This window comes from Meles meles, chromosome 2, assembly GCF_922984935.1.
Source record: "Meles meles chromosome 2, mMelMel3.1 paternal haplotype, whole genome shotgun sequence".
Lineage (NCBI taxonomy): Eukaryota > Metazoa > Chordata > Mammalia > Carnivora > Mustelidae > Meles > Meles meles.
The window spans coordinates 141,840,988-141,860,736 of NC_060067.1; the positions used below are offsets into that span (position 1 = coordinate 141,840,988).

The window sequence follows — 19,749 nt, forward strand, 5'->3', positions numbered from 1 at the left end:
TCTTTCCCAAAACCGGCAAACACACTGGGGATTGAGGCATCTTCCACATGCTCCAACATCATGCAAATGTGAGCAGAAGAAGCATAAAAAAGGGGGTTTACATATTACCATCGAGTGTACCTGCAAACTGCCTGTCCCCATTTCCTCGGCTACCAAACCTGGTGACTATCTTCCCATTTGGCTGGAAGATAAACACGCAGCAAGCCTTATTGTCCACCACGATGATGTGCCCGTTGCGGTCCACAGAGACTCCCTTGGGCCCCATCAACTTTCCAGATCCAATTTTTGTCTGTTAGAAACAAGTACAGAGAAGGAGGTTTAAAACACTATGGAACATGAAGGCAGACATCTGTTTTAGTGCAAATGTACCTGAATATTCAAATGGGGGTGGACAACTACTCATGGGCTTCTTCACAGGTCATGGGCTTCTGTTTTTGTCACGTCCATTATCTGCTACTAAGATTTATGCAAAATCCTTACTTTTTAAGGGGATCACCACCAAAAATGTTCTTGAATCCCCCTAGCTGAGGTCACAGTTCCCCTGTAGAGATGCAGTGTGGTCTAGCAAAAGATCACAGGATCAGGAGGAGGGAGACATTCTATACCTGTCTCTTGCTTTAGACACACCTAGAATAGCACAAGTGTATTTGATTTCCTCAAGCTTTGGATTCCTTATACATCAAAAAGTGCTTAAAAAAAAAAAAAAAGACTTCAGTAACTACCAGTGGCATTTTTGGAATACGTACAAGTAAAACAATGTCAAAAGGTGTTTAGTGTATAATATAGCCTGTATTAGGCAGTCATTAAAGGGAAGCTATCATTGTCATTATTGGGATCATAATTAATATCAGAATCACCACTGGATTTCACCAGTGTTAAGTTTCATGAAGGCAGGAATCATGTCCGTTTTATCCATTACCGTGTACTTAGAGCCTAGAGTACTTCCTGGTGCCCAACAGGGACTCAACAAATATTTGCTGAATATATTGACTTCAAGAGCCTAGTATTATTTAGGGTAACCATGATGATTGAATAGTTCCGGTTTTCAGTATTTTAAGATGGGAGAAAAGCATTCGATTTCTCTCAAACACATACCATATGCATTTTAAATCTTATTCATTTTTCTGAGTAGACGATACAAATGCCTGTTTATATACTTTTATAGCAACATTACAAAGAAATATTTTACTCATACACCCATTTATTTACTTATGCTATGAACACTAACGGAGCACCAACTCTGTGGCTGACGATTGCAGGCACTGAGTAGGCAATGCCAAGCCCCTACCCTCGAGGATGTCTCTGTCATATTACAGAGAAAAATACAGTCACTGGGTCCTTTTTAAAGTGCCTGATTTGGGAGATTTGGGAGAATTCAAACAGGCGATGTCAGAAGCCAAAGAGAACAAAAACTTAATAGGATGGGTCACTACTGACAAGGAAGGAGAAGGAGCACCCAAGGGGAGGGAGCAGCCACACCGAGTGCCCAGTGACGAGGAGGCAAGAGCCGCCGCTCTCCTAGGCACTGAGGCTTAGAGGGTAGAGTAGATCTCTGCGTGTTTTTATAAATGCTTCCTCAAACGTATTATTAAACCAAGGTCCTGAACAGTGGGTATAGTCTGAGCCCGCCTGATTTAAATGGGTTTATGTCTGTATATATACTCCTGGAAGAGAAAAAGAAGCCAGTACTACTCGTGGCAGGAGAAACTCTTACTTTTCATTTGATGCTCATCTGTAGGGTTATTTATTTATTTTTTAAATTTTATTTATTTGACAGAGATCACAAGTAGGCAGACAGGCAGGCAGAGAGAGAGGAAGGGAAGCAGGCTCCCTGCTGAGCAGAGAGCCCGATGTGGGGCTCCATCCCAGGACATGTGGGGCTCCATCCCAGGACTCCGAGATCATGACCTGAGATGAAGGCAGAGGCTTTAACCCACTGAGCCACCCAGTCACCCCAGTAGGGCTATTTTAAAAACCTATTTGCATGTATTACTTTTTAAATTAAAATTTTTAATCCCCCCCAAATTTACATATCCATAGGTTCTGTTTTAGTTCTCTTATTTTCTCTCTCTGCCTGGTAGAAATATAACAGGAGCCATATCTGTAATTAAATTTTTCTAGTAACCAACACCGAAAAAACTAAGAAAAAAAGGGAGAAGTATTTAAATCATCTATTGTATTTGACCTAACATATCTAACAGTTATCATTTCAGAAGGTAGTCAATATTAAAATTACTGATGACAGGGGCGCCTGGATGGCTCAGTGGGTTAAGCTGCTGCCTTCGGCACAGGTCATGATCTCGGGGTCCTGGGATCGAGTCCCACATCGGGCTCTCTGCTCAGCAGGGAGCCTGCTTCTCTCTCTCTCTCTGCCAGACTCTCTGCCTACTTGTGATCTCTCTCTCTGTCAAGTAAATAAAATAAAAATAAAATTACTGATGACATATTTTACATTTTTTTAACTAAGTCTTTAAAATCCAGTGTGTATTTCACATGCATAGCACAGCTCAGTTCAGACCAGTCCCATTTCAAGAACTCGGCATCCACTGTGGCTAGCGGCTACCAAACTGGACAGCGTAATTTTCTACACTTCTTCTAAGACCTCATTTATGCAATGGCATCAACTTTCACCTCTGTGTGTAAGAGTCTCAAATCTGTATCTTTAATTCTGACCTATTTTACAACCAGTATTAAGCCAAATTTATCTCATTTCCAGCACTTAAAAAAAAAAACAAAAAAACCAAATTAGTACCTCCTGATTTCCTAGTTCCTTTTATGATACCACAGTTCATTCAAACCCAGGATCAAAATTTCAGAGCCAAATTTACTCTTTTGCCAGTTGGAACCTCAATTTTCTCATCTGTAAAATGGTAGCTATTGCATTTACCTCCTGGGTCATGCAGATTCTGAAGGACAGTGCACCAAGCACAGCAGACGGCAAAAATCTCCTTCTCTCCACCCATTCCGTTGCTGTCATATCTGCCGCTCAACTGTTAACAGAGACATGCAGGTATGTGCAGAAAGAGGGTATGGAGAAAGGGACAGGGACTTTTTCATAGTGGAAGTTCAGACCGTGTGTGATTTTTCATTCTTATAAGCTTATAGATGAGATTCAAATTTGTTGTCTTGAGTACAAAGAGACACATTTACTTAGGAAGGAAACAATGGGATTCTTCCAAGGGAATCTGTTATATAAATTTGATTCTGACTTTGTAAATTAGCTCAGAGATCAAAGAGGCTGTACCATAATGATCTGTAAAGAAATTGTATTCTTTCATGTTACAACGGAAGATATGTCAGTTGAGATCAAAAGGAAGTGAGGACCCTCTGATTATTACAGCAAGAATATTATTACCACCTAACACTATGAACACTAGCTATACTTTAGAATGACTCAGTCATATAATACCAAATAGATGGCAATTACGTAGAACAAAGACAGAAAATAAAGGACTGTTGCCATTCCATCATGCAGTAAGAACTAGAACAGGTCTTAAAAGAAAAAAAAAAGGGCAGAAAACCTGAGGTGCTGAGTGCAAACCTCTTTTTCTGCTACTTTCCCTTCATCACTGCCAATGTAGCTGCACCAGATTTTACCATGTTCGTGTGAATGTGAAACTAAGAGTTACTGCATTTGGCCTGACAACGTGTCCCGTCTTAAACCCAATAGTGAGCAGAGGTATTTTAGACCCTGACTTTGAAACAGGTAAATAGAAGTATCTAACTCAACAAGTAAATCCTTAAATTGAAGGAAGAGATGAGATATTTTAGGATATGCTGGGGCCTCTGTGTCTGTTCCAGGGTTATAAAAGGCTCCTGGGATGGGCCGGAAGATGTAAATCGACAGAAAAGATGACAAGGAAAAAATCAGAAGCAAAGAGGAATGAAAATTAGGGCTAAGAATTTGGTGAGTAGAAGAAAGAAAAGGGGATAAGCGGTAATGTCTCTAGAACTAACTAGGAACAAACACAAAGAATCCACCTTTGTGTTGAGGTTTTGTCTTTCTGAGCACGTGTTTAATTTTACTGAATGCCATGAAAAGAAAATAAGTATCTTTCAGTAAATGGTCAAGCAAATGGTCAGTTGGATGAGCTCCCATTACAGTATTAAAGCATTTTTACTTGCTATCCTTTCACCCCCAATCAACGTCTACTGAAAAGAAAAGGGTATGCTGAAACTCTACCTTATCCATCCTCTAGAGGGCACAAATGTTCTTGTTTATTCCAGTTACTACAACAGTATTCCAACTGTGAGGGTCTGATCTCCCAGCTTAGTCTATTTCATATAGACTACCCAACAATTGAATGAAAAATGTGTAATTCAGGAAGCCCTTCTCTCCTAAATATAAAACTCCAGTTTCAAAATTTCTTAATATAGTAGATATAAAATATTTCAGTATATTAGACATAAAACTGCTGCCTTTATACTTGTTTTAGCATTCGTTTATGAAGTTAGAGACAGGTCATGATTTTGCTAGAGTATGTAACACAAGGAAATGGGTTGTCTCCGAATTAGACGGATGTTGTTGAATAGTTCTCCTTCTGTTCATGTTAAAGCTGTTGTATTTGAGTATGTCTTACTACAAATACAATTACAAAAACACAAAAGAAGGGGAGGAAGTTAGAGATCTAGAAAGGCAAGAGACCTTTCTGTGTACGTGGCCATCATATGGAGTCATCAAATTTGTTGTGGAACAAGAAAAAAAAACCTCAAGGGCAGTTGAAGGATTGTGTGGCACCTGAATTGAAGAATATGGCGGAATTAGAAACTACAGCTTTTGAGTCTCCTAGATTGAAAAGATGCTGCCCCACGTAAAACAGAGGCTCCCATCTGAGGGTTAGTAATAATGGAAGTAACTTGTTTTAATAAAAATGAGGGGGTGACTGTAGTGATCCAACAACTTTAAAAAGGGAAATATAAATTCCTCCAAAAAGAAACTACCGAGTGAACTTCGTGTCATCTTCAGGATTCCAAAACAGATTATGAAGAGCATCAATCTCTGAACAGATGGAAAAGGAAGTTCTGACCAAGTGCTGGCAAGTCCTGGAGTCCAAATCACAGCTGATCAAACAGAATTCATTTTTTGGACGGGGTTACTGGACGCAGATGCCTTTTTCATAGAAGGCAATATAAAATCCAAAAATAAATCTGTAATCCTTACCCAAATCCCATAAAATACATATTTTTTTAATCCAACTTTGACATAGGAGACTATCAAGGCTCAGGGTACTTGTATCAGTAGTTCGTGAGTTGCAGACCTAGGATTCCAAAGGGTTGATCTGTCTGAGTGCAAGTTCATGAGAAGCCTCTAGCAGGCTGGACAGGGCGATACGGGAGGCAAGGTGCTTCCAGACTTCGAAAACATGTTTGACAAAGTGTCTCATAATCTTCGTGAGAACAACAGAAACAGGCTGCATGATAATATTCTTGGAGGACACCTCACAAGAGAGATTCCTGGTACCCCTAGCGGGCTCTCTACTCCTCAGTGACTTGCTGAAGAAAGAGATGATGCTGGGGACAATAGCAAATATGTCAAGTGATGGGACCCCCCCCCCCAAAGTACAACCAAACTCCCCTTTTCTCTGTGCTGCCAGCCGCCATTTTCTTGTCCTCCCAATTCCCATTTACACATTTCACCACTAGGTTTTCAGATTGCACCAAACAATGTATGACTGATTCGAGGCTGACACAAATTGTTCTGTGTCATTCTGGTGTCGTTTTTCCTCAAGAGGCTTGTAGGTTTTTCAAAGATACAAACCAGGTCTTACAATTCTGGTTCTCTCATATCATCCTCTATCACAGGCCTGAGACAGTAGAAGGCAACTTCAAACATGCCAATCTGTGGGTTAAGTGGGGAGATACCAATGGCCCCTTCGATACCCTTTTCTAACGACTATTCTTCACTACATTTAGGTAAATATGATTATACGTAAAAAGAAAGTGACTGAGCAACCTAACGGCTCGATGAAATGAAGCCGCTATTTCCTATGTATAAGATTTATGACAATATCACTGTTCCTCTCCATAAAAGTTAGATGGAACAATGTGAACAGGTCTTTGTATAAGAGAAATTGTCAAAGTTCATCTTTATAGTTCCTATTTCTTCTCTCTACTGTTTAGCAGCCACCTGGCAGCTTAATCTTACCTTAAACTTGCCATCAGAAGAGAAAATGCTAACCCATTTATTATCATAGTCTGCGATGATTATGTCCCCGCTGGGATGCACAGCCACTCCTGTGGGCCGCTGCAGCTGGCCAGGAGAGCGCCCTCGTATGCCAAACCGACTTTTGAACTGGCCGTCATTGGAAAATATCTGCAAAACAGATGACATTCCTTGGACCGTGAACTTGCGCAGAAATGAGTGAGGAAGAAACAGTCAAGAACACGCCCGTCATAGGTACTACAGGCCAGGACAGGCAAATCCCATATGAAGAAAAGCCTATACACAATTGTAGGCTTCTCTCTCTTTCTTTGTACTGTAGATCTGAAGTTGTAAGTAGGAAAATATGCACAGAAAGGTATATAATGAGGGGCCATACCTGTACACATTGGTTGTTGCTATCTGCAATTAGTATCTTTCCACTTGTAGATGCAGCTACCCCCTGGAGATTTGTAAATTCTCCTTTATTTCTTCCTTTGGTACCTAGAAACAAATTATAAAACCACAGAGATTAAGCAACAGAGAATTAGATCTTCCCGTTTCTTCAAGAGAATTAGCCAGGCTTCCACAGGTAACCTGAGAATGTATTTTTTTAAATTATACTTAAAAAAAAAAAAGCACCTCTCCCACCATGACCTAATGCATAGGCTCCTAAACATCTCTTCCAGACCAATAAAGTTTTTGTAAAAATCACTTTTAGGCAAATGCAATCTTGTCTTAAGCTGTAACTACATATTATTTTAATATTATATTAATAATCATATTAAAATATATGTACGATTTCACAAACAATAAAAAACCTAGTACTACAATCGATGATATGCAACAGCAGAGGGCCTTATTTTAGTTTTGCTGAAACCCCACCCTCTGGCTCAGCAGCTTCTGGAAGCTTTCAGTACATTTAACAAACCACAGGGCCTCAGATGTTATAAAACTAGCAGGCTGATGGTCATGTAATGATTAGCTAATGCATTATTTTCAAAGACTCAGTATCTCATAGCGCTTTCTGGATTAAATAAATACAAAAAGGGAAGGGAAGATTATTAATCCAACAATACTCTCATCCATACTAGGCTTTTCAATGAGAGATGAGGCAGGAGGAAGAAAAAAGCCAGGGCGTCTATGGGTTAACAGGTGTCTCTTTTTGTTTCAAAACAAGTATTTGCAACTTATTTCAACAGGACCATGTAAATATTAAGGTACAGAAACAGACTGAGCTTTGCTCAGAAGGGACCAGGAAGGAGGTTTCGATTTTCACAATTATAGGGAAAAAGCTACATCTCAGCTTTTTGGGGGGCACTTTTATCATTTCATTTTATCATTTCATTTCACCCTATCATTTCATTTTTTTATCCTACTCCAAAGATCAATGTGATCTTTTGGCTCTAGGCATGAATGCGGTGCCGTAGGCACACCGATGGTGGCTGGCATCAGACACGGGCTTATGCACTGCTCAGAAATGGTTAGACTCTTCTCAAACAGATCTGTGGGCTTAGGAAGTGACATGGCAATGGAATTCAGCTCAGAATAAACTTGACAGCAGAACTGCTGGGCAGAAACATCTTACTTGGATCACCTGGTCCTCACCATGTAACCGAACCCAAGTTCATCTGCCTGATGTACAGCAAAGACAGACTCTCCGAGACATGGGGTAAGCCACAAGGAAAGGGCTTACTCTAGAGGCAGCCACTGGAGGGGAGGGGGAGGACAAGCCTCCAATCTGCCTCCCTGAAGGAAGAGAGGCAAGGAAATTTAAAGGCAAACAAAGGATCTGGGGGAAAAGTTGCAGCTACACTTCTTAGTCTACAGCTTGGATCAGTCCAGTGAATGCTTTGGTTACCGGCTTCAACCCGATCCACAGGGCAGTTTGCTGTTTTACCGAAATCCAGGACTCCGCCAAGTTTACTTAGCACCTCTATGTCTCATCTACTCTTACTAACACAAAAGAAAAGTTTGAGATCCAGATTCTCAAAAGAACATCTTCCACGTTGTGGAAGAACGAGTTCTATTTGATTTCAAATGTATCAGAAGAGATCATCTTTTATACTTGATCTTCGTAGAATCCTACAGTAAGCTCGTTTATGGTAACAGCTAACATTCTCTTAAAATGACACGTTGCTGTCTGTTGGTGGCAGGGGAAGGGGTGTTGAACTCTTAAGGGAGGCATGGGCCAACATGGTATTTATTAGCTCCTGGGCATTCCTGCTATGTCTGAATTCAGCTTATATATATTTAAAGATTTTATTTATTTTTCAGAGAGAGAGAGCACACAAGCAGGGGGAGTGGCAGGCAGGAGAAGCAGGCTCCTTGCCGTGGGACTCGATCCCATGACCCTGGGATCATGACCTGAGCCGGAAGACAGACACCTAACAACTAAGCCACCCAGGTGCCCCAAATGCATACTTTTAAAAAGGTAGTGGGGGGCAAGGTCAAGAGTTTCTCAAGAATGAGACTTAATTTGTCAGGAACATTTGATAAAAAACAAATGTTGTTATGAGCAAGAGGTTATGAGCAAGAGGAAGAACTAAGGACCAAGTAAAGAAACACAATAAAAAAGCAAGGTCCTACAGCTCAGATTGGAACATAAACAAAAGTGCCTCCATAAAGAAACCCCAGGCTGTTCTAGGTCCTTCCTTATGTAAAATGGGAAGGGCACCCACGGCTTGGAGGACACACTGGGAGGGGAAAGAAATACTGAAAATGGGGAGGGGATTAAGAAACACCTGAACAGGGTAGATGGACACTGGTGCTGTCCTTCTGGCCCAGGCAGGGTCAGAAACCTGCCTGTTGCCCTCTTTTATCTAACCATTTGTCTGACCTGCTCAGAGAAGCCTATTCTACTCAGAGAAGGCTCTGCAGGCAGCAGGTTGATATTTGAAAGGAAGGGAAAAACCATGGGGAGAATAGAGCTTTAGCAAAAGCTAAGGGGTGCCTTAGTCAAAAAGATTTCATTTTCCTTCTGCAAATGTTGAAGGAGAGAATGTACATGAGCAAAAAATACTAACACTTTTATCTTTGCAGAAATGAACATACATTTCTGAGTGTAGGCGAAACTTGGGAAGACATTTCTTTGGGCTCCACGTCAATACCGTCTGGAACAAGGAGAAGGAAGACTCTGCCCAGTGTGAAATGAACGGAGATGCTCAGTGCCTACCAATACCGGGTCACAAGAGCAATGGAAACTTGTTGCCGAAGACCACGCTGTTGGAAAGACTCTACAGCCTCTACTAAGCTCCAGAGCCACGGTGCTGGCCCAGCTCTTATTCTCGGTCTCAACTTAACTAGAGCTTGAGTCTGCTGCCCCACGAATAAATAAAATCACAGGGTTGGAAGAACATCTATTAGTCCAGGTGTGTGTGTGTATGTTTTAAGATTTTATCTAATCATTTGAGAGAGAAGGGGAGATAGCACAAGCAGAGGGGAGGGAGAGAGGGAGAAGCAGAGAGCCCAACTTGGGGCTCCATCCCAGGACCCTGAGATCATGACCTGAGCCAATGGCAGACACTTACCCAACTGAGCCACTCAGACACCCCTTGACTATATATTTTTGAAAAAGCTAAATAGAGCAAACACTGCCATTTCAATTTTATACTTATTTTTAAAAATCTTTAAGCCACATGGCTTAGTATTCAAACAGCTGGGGCTGGCATGACTGATAATACCTTCTGATTCTTTTTTTTTTTTTTAAGACTTTATTTATTTATTTGACAGACAGAGATTTCAAGTAGGCAGAGAGGCAGGCAGAGAGAGAGAGAGGAAGAAGCAGGCTGCCTGCTGAGCAGAGAACCCAATGCGGGGCTCGATCCCAGGACCCTGCGATCATGACCTGAGCCGAAGGCAGAGGCTTTAACCCACTGAGCCACCCAGGCGCCCCAATACCTTCTGATTCTTAAGGGTATCTTTCATCTTGTCAGAAAGTATTGATCATTTTTCTAAAAAATCTATTTGAGTTTTTAAGCATAGCAGGATCATAGTGTTATTCCTGAAGATCAAACAAAACTACCAGCATATTCTTGAGGGATAGCTAATGCTATCTTCACTAAGAGTTAAACTTCAAAAATATTGATGGTGTGTAATAATGTGGAGCTACAGCATATTATCATGCTGAAATGCCCACAACCCAGCTGTTTATAAAGTATGTTGGGACCAAAATAAAATAAATTCCACAAGTTAGAAATAATTTGGGATCATGCTTTACTCTTCAAGATTTTTAGTATATTCTGTTCGGACTACAGAAAAGTCCCCCCTCCGAAGTATTCTTACAAAAGAAAACTAGTTCTTTGTAATGAATATAAATGTAACATATACACACATAGGACTTATAAAATCTTTTCCTGACTACGTTGATGTACAAGATTTCATTTGGTGGTTATGTTTTGGCTAGTAAAATGAGTAACACCAGTGTTAAAAGTAATTATAAACAATTTGGCAACAATTCCATAAGATAATTAAACTGGTTTTTCCCAGATGTTAAACTAGCCCATGAAGCATGAAATGAGTATTTAAGCCAACGGCTTCTCATCTGTGCTCCTCCCGGCCACCTCCACCCATGCCCCCAGAAGATCACTCAAGGAAAGCCCCTGGACTGAAATAAGGATCAAGAACTGCGAATTTCCTCCCACCCCCACTCCAACTTAATAGGAGAATTAACGCTAAACAAATCTAGATACTCAAAATGGGATAATGCAAGAGGATGAACTCAAGCAAAAAACAGGGTCTAACACAGGCTCTTCAAACAAGTAGGCGCTTAGCAAATATTTGTCGAATGAGTGAGTGCACGGGCGAATTATCAGCAACGGAGTAAATTACACCCCACGTTACATCATGGAAAAACAAAATGTTCAGTAATATTTACAGCATTTTCATAATATATTCTCTAATGCACTCCTTGGAACAACCCCAAGAGCTAGCAGGACAAATATTACTGCTCCATTTTATAGATGAGAAAATGAAGCTAGATATATCACAAAGGTAGTAAAGACAGAGAAAATAAAACGCAGGTCTCCTGCTCTTATACACATTCCCCCCCCCCCCTTTTTTTTTTTAAATTTCAAGTGATCTCTACACCCAACATGGGGCTTGAACTCATGACCCCAAGATCAAGATCAAGACTTGTATGTTTTATTGACTGGGCCAGTCAGGCCTCTCCCCTGTTTGCCTTTTTAAAGATTTATTATTTTAGAGAGAGTGACAGAGAGACAGAAAGCCAAGTGGGGGAAGGGGCAGAGGAAAGGGACAAACAGAGACTCCCTGCTGAGCACAAAATCCTAGGCAGGGCTTGATCTCAGGACCCTGAGATCACAACCTGAGCCAAAGCCAAGCATCAGCCACTCAACGGACTGAGCACCCCAGGTGCCCTAGCACCCCTGCTTTTTTCTAATTAGACTTTAGCATACCAGGTTCTAATTAGACTTTAGAATACCAGGTTCCTGATTACCTCTGGGCTCATATGGCTCATGCTTTCTCTCTAAAACCTTTAGGAACTCCATCCCTTAGCACATGGCATTTTAACTGTTTAACTGTCTCTCTCTAAACGTTAGTTCTCCGAGGGCAGGGGCAACATCTGTCCTGTTTGCTGCTGCACTCCATACCCCAGCACAGTGCCTAGCACTCAGGACATGCCTCTTACATTGTAAGAAAGCCCACTAGAATACGAAGAATACAAGGATTGTTTCATTCCATTCTTCTCACTGACACATTAAGGTATGGTGTATGAATTACATAATTTGAAACAATTCAGCTGTGATTCTTTCACTCCCTCCCACGTCTTCTGGCTTCCCTTTTGTTTAATGATTTTCTTCAGTAGCTGACAAAACCAGCTCACCGCTTCTAGTCAGCAAACTCTAACAGTGCAGGGGAAAATAATCCCGGTGTTTCATCAACAGATGCTCTAAGCTACCTCCCTAAGCTCCTTCAGGAGTTTTCCAGCACAGTATCAGAGTTAGCACAGTAACTCATTCACAGTGGGCATATAATTCAGTTTTCAGGCGTGGGAGGTATCAAATCTCTCAACTTTGGAAAACCACGGTAGTTAAAAGACATTTAAGATGAAGAGGAATCGTAATACGATTAAAAAGGCAGGGTTGGGGCGCCTGGGTGGCTCAGTGGGTTAAGCCTCTGCCTTCGGCTCAGGTCATGATCTCAGGGTCCTGGGATCGATTGAGCCCCTCATCGGGCTCCCTGCTGAGCAGGGAGCCTGCATCCCCCCCCCCCCCCATCTCTGCCAGCCTCTCTGCCTACTTGTGATCTCTTTCTGTCAAATAAATAAATAAAATCTTATAAATAAATAAAGGCAGGTGCCTCAGAGGCTCGGGTCCTGCCCTAAAGCTCTCAGAGCCCCCATTTCTTCAGGAGGAGGGATAATTATATGTTGTGGTAATTTGGCTCTTGAGGGGCAGGAACCATGGGAAGAGCTCTGACTTGTAGCTCTCGCCCACTTCTGTAGTGTAAATGGTCCCCTCAAGGCTGATGTCCGGCTTGCTAACAGGAGATCATGGAGCCCAGAGTTAGGAGGTGGTGTGCACACCAGCATGTGCCTCCTATGTTGTGGTAGGTATTCTCTGCTGTGGGGGCATTAGGAACTGGAAGGGTGTCATTCCTACCAAAGATTTTAAGTAAGATTTTTAGTAAGACACCACACAGAAATGGACTGCACAAAGCCTGGCTCAGGGAACGCTTAGTCCTTCCTTCTCTTCCGCTCCCCATCCTTCCCTCCTGAACCACACTGCAGCTCACGATTTAAAGTAACTTCCTTATACATTTCACTCCCAAAAGGATCTCTAACCCTGGTTTCTTTGCTGAGCTCCAAGCCTACGCTCTAAAGTGCCTAGGGTACACTTCAGCCTGGTTGATCAAAACTGAAATCCGCCCCCTTTCCAGACTATCCTTACCTGGGTTGATGAGGATAATAGTAACAACAACAGCCAACAATTACTGAGTCCTTACTATGCACCTGTACTCTCTGAATACATTTTACATATGTTATTATGTTACATATATTAAAATGTTATTTTAATCCTTTCCAGATCAAGTACACCTTAATACCATCCCTATTTTATAGATAAAGGAATTGAGGCACAGAAGGTTACATAATTTCCCCTACATCATATAGCTAATAAATAGCAGGCGGAGATTTAAATGAGGAAGTCAGTCTTTTCAGGTCTTGACTGTTCTTCAAGACTTAGGTTAACTCTTACTTCTATACTACAGCTACGAATAAATGTCAATTAGTATTACCTCCCTTTGCCTCTCTAAAGTGGACTGCGCGTCATTCAGTACCAGTTGTTATGCGAAGCCCCTTGGAGGCAGGTGGTTCTTCTCCTACCCCTTTTATGGAGGACACTGAGGCACTGAGAGAAGAAACCTAGCCCGGCCCGCACAGATGAGGAAGGAGCAGTGCGGGGGCTGGGACCCAGGGCAGCCGGCTTCAGAGTGCACAGCCTTAACTGCCACTCACTCTACTGGCTCATGTCCCTACAGCGCACAAGTCACACACCGAGAATTCAGTCTGGTCCCGGAGCCTTGCCCTCTTCTTCCGGAGCATGCATGTATTTATTTGTTTGCTTATTTATTTATTTATTTTTAAGATTTTATTTACTTGAGAGAGAGAAAATGAGAGAGAGCACAGTGGGTGGGGGAAAAGGTCAGAGGGAGAATCCATCTTGGCACTCCAGGATCATGACCCAGATCATGACCTGAGCCGAAAGGCAGTGCTTAAAGGAAGGATCTGAGCCCCCCAGGCGCCCCTTCCTGAGCCTTTATAAATTGGCCATTTCCTCTCCACTGCATTGAAACACTCTGAACCCTGGCACTTGTATTAGCTCAAGTGGACTACTGCTTCCTGGGGGAGACTTTACATGACCTAGAATGCCTCCAGGCTCTCTGGAAATAAACAACTTAGTAAGCCACACACTGGATCTCCCAGTTCAGGGCGTCCCCAGAGACGGGGCTATGGGTCTCAAACCCCAGTGAGCATAAGCATCACTTCAGCTTACAGAAACCATCTCCCTGGCCCTCCCCAGAGACTGAGACCAAAGTTCAAGCTCCTTATCAAGGAAAACACAACCTTCTCTCTGCTTCTATTTCATTTGAGACTCCAAGAGGATGGTTACAGTCCTTGAACCACTCAGTTTCTCGCCCTTCTGCCTTTGCACTTGCTCTCCCTTCATCTGAAGCACCCTTTCTTCCCTTACATCTGACACTCCCTTTCAGAGCCAGCTTAGGCTTAGAGGCTATCTCTGGGAACCTTCCAGGCAGGACTCCTTGCCACTCCAGCATCTGTGTCTTGATTGATGCTGAAGGTACATTTTTGTACACGTCTGTGTCCTTTGGACGGTCGCCTCCTCTAAGTCATAGTCAGAATCTCATCCCTCTTTGTACCACGACCCAGCCAAGTATCTGGCACATAGTAAGTGCTCAACAGCAGAGTTCCATCTAACTTGGGGGCTGGCTAATTGGTGAGGAGGGTGAAAATGGGAGTCAGATTTAGCCCTGAAAAATCCCTTCCATCACCCAGAAAGTGAGGATTCACTCTCATGAGTACACAGAATCAGCATGTTATTTATGGTTGTTGAATGAACCCTCATACATGTATTATGAAAACTATACATCCTGAAGCACAAATTGAGTGCCTTGACTCTGTGTGAGACCAGTTAAGGGAACAGTAGAACCGCGGTTACCCTGCCAGGTGTATAGCTGAATTTCAGTGAATTTTGGGTTACATGTGGCAGGCTTCAACACAGCACAAAGGGACTGGTCAAACTGTGCGGGTTTTTTTTAAATAACATTTTAAAGGTGTATTTTATCTTATGTTTTTTGAAGATTTATTTCTTTGAGAAAGAGAGAGACCGTGACTGGGGGGAAGGGCACAGGGAGAGGGGCAGACTCCTGGCTGAGTGTGGAGCCCAAAACAGGGCTCCATCCCTTGACCCAGAGATCTTGACCTAGCCAAAGAGTCCTAGGCTGTATGCTTAACCGACCAAGCCACCCACGCATCCCCCAAACTGTGCATGTTCTATTGTAATGCACCTAAAAGCTGAATTGTACAGAGAAACTTAAAGTTTGAAAACAAAATTATAGGGATGCCTGGGAGGCTCAGTCAGTTAAGTGTCTGCCTTTGGCTCAGGTCATGATCCTTGCTCAATGAGGACTCTGTTTCTCTCTGCCTGCCACTCCCCTTGCTTGTGCATACGCTCTCTGGCAAATAAATGAATAAAATCTTTAAAAAAAATAATAAAGTTACAACTGTAAAAAAAAAAGTTGAAAGTCTTCTAATTATTAATATAAACTCTACCTGCTATAGCCTACAGTACAGACGTCAAGAAGACAAGTTCTTAGAAGGCCAGCACTGTCTGCCTGACATTGCGTAGCACAGTTCCAGACATGGGGATACATGTGAATGACTAGCCTTGGGCTTAGCGCCGGGCTGTCTGGTCTGTGTGTTCTTGGACCTCAACACTGAGGCCTGACAGTGGTGAGAGGGAAGTTAAATCATGCGGAAGGTCACAACTGGATCCTATTCAAACGAATAAAGTACTTATGCCAAGTATTCTTTGGGGTATTGTTGGACATCATCTTTGACCTCAAGCAATCTGTGATCTTACTGGGAAATAAGGCGCATGCATGAAGAGTAATCATCACAGCAGACTCCAAAGGAGAAGGTGGAACTTGGGGAAAAGATAAAATTGGGGAAAGAATTCAGAGACCAGGTGCCTGGTATGGAAGCCCAGAGGGTGTTCAGGGAGCAGTGGGCTCCGACACTGACTTGTCCAGCCTCATCTCCAGCCAGTGCCTTCCCCACGTTCCATGGCGCCGACCTTTGTTCCCCTGCATCTTCTCACAGGATGTGTTGCTCAGAAACCTCGCTCAAGTTCACTCCTCTTCACCACGCCTTTCCTCCTTGCACTGGTCCTTCGACCTGGAGTGCTACTTCCACCTGTCAACCTGGATATCTCCTCCTCTTTGTTCGTGTCCTTCTTTAAATTTTTTCTCATTTTCCTAGCTTTCCACCCTCTAACCCATGGTATTAAAGGTAGAGGACGCTTTTAGGCAACAGGCTTGAGGGGTGGAAGGCAGAAAGGGCCCCAGCGAGCAACCGAGCACCCGGCTGAATACAGACACGCCTCTCAGATGACCCACTTCAAGACAGCCTCAAAACAGCTGGAGGCCCTAACTGACCAATGGGCTACATACAACTCAGCCTGGCTCCCCAAAAAAGGAAGAGTTCATACATCCCTGTACCTCCTCAGCTTTCCTCTTTAAAAACGAATCCCACCCACTGCCTCAGTCTCTCCTCTGCTGTCCCGCCACCACTCCAAAAATTTCTTACTCCCTTGTTCTGCCTCAGGTGAATTCTCTCACCTCCTACACGTCTGATGGAGACTGGAGCGACACCACATTTAGTCAAGCAGTCATGCATCTATCACCCACACTGTAAGCTCCTTGAGCGAGATCTCGTTTCTTCCATTTCTAGATTCTCATCACCTGGCATAGTGCGCAGAGGGCACCAGGTGCTCTAGAAACGCTTTTTGAGCCAAATTATTGCACTGTGAGTGGTGTCTTTTGGCTAGCTCTGGATTAAAACATAAAGTTAAGGAGAAACAGGCCTGAAAACCTGCTTTCCTTTCTGCCCTCACGTCTGGGCTGAACCCCCCAAATTCATATGTCCCAACCTCCAGTACCTCAGAATGTAACTGCATTTGGAGAGAAGGTCTTAAAAGAAATGATTAAGTTAAAATAAGGCCATTATGATGAGGCCCTAATCTCTTACAAGAAAAGAAAAAAACACCAGGGGTTCTGCATACACAGAGGGACAGCCCTGTAAAGACAAAGCAGCAAGAAGACCGCCACCTAGAAGACCAGGAGAAAGGCCACAGAGGAAACCAACTGTGGCACCACCTTGATCTTGGACTTCCAGTCTCCAGAACTGTGAGAAAAAAAATTTGCTTTGTTTAAGCCACCTAGTCTATGGAATTTTGTTACGACAGCCCTGGCAAATTAAGACAGCCATCTTTACTTCATGAATAAGGTCAGACACAGTGCCATATGCCAGGCACTTTTCTAAGTTCTTTACGGATGTTTAAACATTTAAACACCTTTTCACCTGTGCCAGTGAATCACCAGTGAATTCGCAATGGGCAGGAGGGAAAAGCATACACCCCCTTCTCTGGTGGGAGCTGGGGATTCAAAATCAATATGGTGGGGGGAAACACCCGAAGAGGTATGTCAAGTGAGAATCACCGGTGGAGATTAAAATTAATAGCAACAGGAAAAGAACAGCTACCAGTAAACTGAGCACTGGTTCAGAAAAGGTAAGCTACTTGCCCAGCTGTTAAGGAGAATTAGAATTCAGACCCAGATCTTTGCCTTTTTCCACTTGGCATACTGCCTGGAGAAATAGGCTGGGATCACTTGGCTGGGGGAGGAGGTCAGGGGAGGAGGTGGGGGAAAGGGTTGATTGAGCAGCAGACCCACTGAGCTTGTTCTCAATGCAGGAGATCAGTGGGAAGCAGGAAGGTAAAAAAAAAAAAAAATTAGAAGAAAAGGGAGTAGGGAAATTTAAGGACCTTCATTGCCTGTGCAAACCAACAGTTCTCATTTATTTAACTGCTACAGCATACCAGGCATTAAGCTTGAAACTCACCACAGCTCTGAGGGAACAGAAGGCTGGCTGAGGACAAAGCAAAAGGCTGACACCCTGCAACCTTCCCCCACCCCCACTCCTAGGTGGGACACGTGACATTCTTTAGGAATCTCCCAACTATCTTAATAGCTTGCTAAAAAGGGCAAAACGACCTTGGCAAGGGCAAAGCCTCTGGTATCTGGTAGGTCCTCTTTAGCATATGAAAGTTCTACTGAAACCTCCCTTTTCCTTCCCCCACCCCGATGGTACAGAACCTGCCACTCCTCACAACCCCCGGACAGCAGCTCTTCCTGCCCACGGGTCCTGCCCCCGTGCTTTAATAAACCACCATTTTGCACCAAAGATGTCTCAAGAATTCTTTCTTGGTCATCGGCTCCGGACCTCACCCCACCCAACCTCACCTGTGTTCTAGAACTTCATCAGCTCCGCGAGGCAGATATTTTTTCTATTCTCATTTTATGGACATGGAAACTGGAGCTCAGAGAAGCTGAGAGACCTGCCTAAAGTTCAAGTTAAGTGGCAGAACCAGAGCAGCAGACCTGGGAGGCTCCCACTCCTGCACCTGCCCAGGTCCTCACCCAATTCCTCCAACCCCCTTCAGCAGGCAGATCGACAACTTCTGCACACATGTGGCACATACGGCCAGTGAAGGAAGGAGGGCCTCCGGGCTGTGAGTGGACAAGTCACATGTCCCATCATGGCCTTTACAAGATGCAGTATTAACACAAGAGCAGCAGCTGACCAAGGAGGTTCCAAGGAGCCTTTGTTCCCCAGGATGTACCACGGAAAAAGTTCTCTGCACGAAAGCTTTGTGGAAGTGCTGCCTGTTATCCCTCTCCTGCCTTGGAGACTTACAGGGCACACTGGCAGATTCTAAAGGTTCTGGGGTTAAAACAACAACAACAACAACAAAAACTTTCCTTAACTGAAGCTAAGGTCTCCCCAATCTATTTGAACCCCAGGCTCCACGCAGTGCCCTTTCAGAGATTCTGCAACACAGGACTGAAGAGGCAGAAAGATAAGCAGGATAAAGATAAAAGTAATTTTGGAAACATTAACCAAAATGCAGGCTTTTTCCTGAAGAATGACAAAGCCATTGATATTTACCTTTGGTTTGCTTTCTACTGAGAGAATAAACAGTTAAAATCAGAGGCAATAAAGCAGACAAGGGAATTTGAGATTTGCATTCTCCAATCTATTGGCTCATCGCCTGGTTTCCGCCCCAGCCCCATTCCATTCTCCGTATTTTCCATCCACCCTCCCCTCTTTGGGGCTGCTCTCCAGATCACACACCTGGAAGTGACCACGACTTGCACTGCTCCGTGTCCCCCATCCCCAGCCCTATGGTACAGAAGCAGTGACAGGGAGGCATTAGGTCCTCCGCCCACAGTGCAGCCGGAGCCGGCAGATTCAGAGAAACAATGGAGCGATCTCAAATAACAATCGCTCTGCCTTTAGTTACAGCTGAAGACATTCCTTTGGCGGGAGTGGGGGGGGGGGTCAGGGGGCGGTGAGTTGGTCAACAAGTTCTTCAAAATTTCGGGTAGAGTGCTGTGATTTTTTTCTGTTTTCTCTTTTTGCTTATTTTCCTTTCTAATTTTCTACAATGAATATGCAGCACTTGCGTTACAGAGGAGGAAGTGGGGAAGGAGCAGCGAGGAAGGGGGAGAGAGGAGAGCACAAGGAGAAGGGGGGAAGGGAAGGGGGAGAAAGAAGGGAAAAGAGGGAGGGAGTGATAGGAACCAGAGAGGGGGAAACTGGAGAGATGGGAGGCGGAGGGTGGGGAGGAATTGGGAGGAAGGAGGAGGACAGAGGGGAGAGAGGCTGACGGGCGAAGAGGAAGGGAGGTAAGAGAAGAAGGAAGAAGAATGAGGAGGGAGAGAAGAAAGAGGGAGAAGGAGGGAGGAAAGGGGAGAAATAAATCCTAAAATTTCCGGATAAGACTGCC

At 43.6% G+C, this 19,749-nt stretch overlaps 1 protein-coding gene across 11 annotated transcripts in view; it reads right to left on the reverse strand.

Moving 5' to 3' along the window:
• The window catches only part of TRIM2 (tripartite motif containing 2), a 161,387-nt gene that overhangs the window by 13,968 nt on the left and 127,670 nt on the right, over positions 1-19,749 (reverse strand). For 10 of the 11 annotated variants that reach the window (XM_045994594.1, XM_045994578.1, XM_045994587.1 and 7 more), the window contains exons 7-9: positions 6,540-6,643; positions 6,146-6,313; positions 121-289 (exon numbers count right to left, since the gene is read on the reverse strand). In XM_045994594.1, coding sequence (XP_045850550.1) covers positions 121-289; positions 6,146-6,313; positions 6,540-6,643 — 441 coding nt within the window. The remainder of the gene's footprint in view (positions 1-120; positions 290-6,145; positions 6,314-6,539; positions 6,644-19,749) is intronic. The other variant, XM_045994618.1, reaches the window with a different exon arrangement.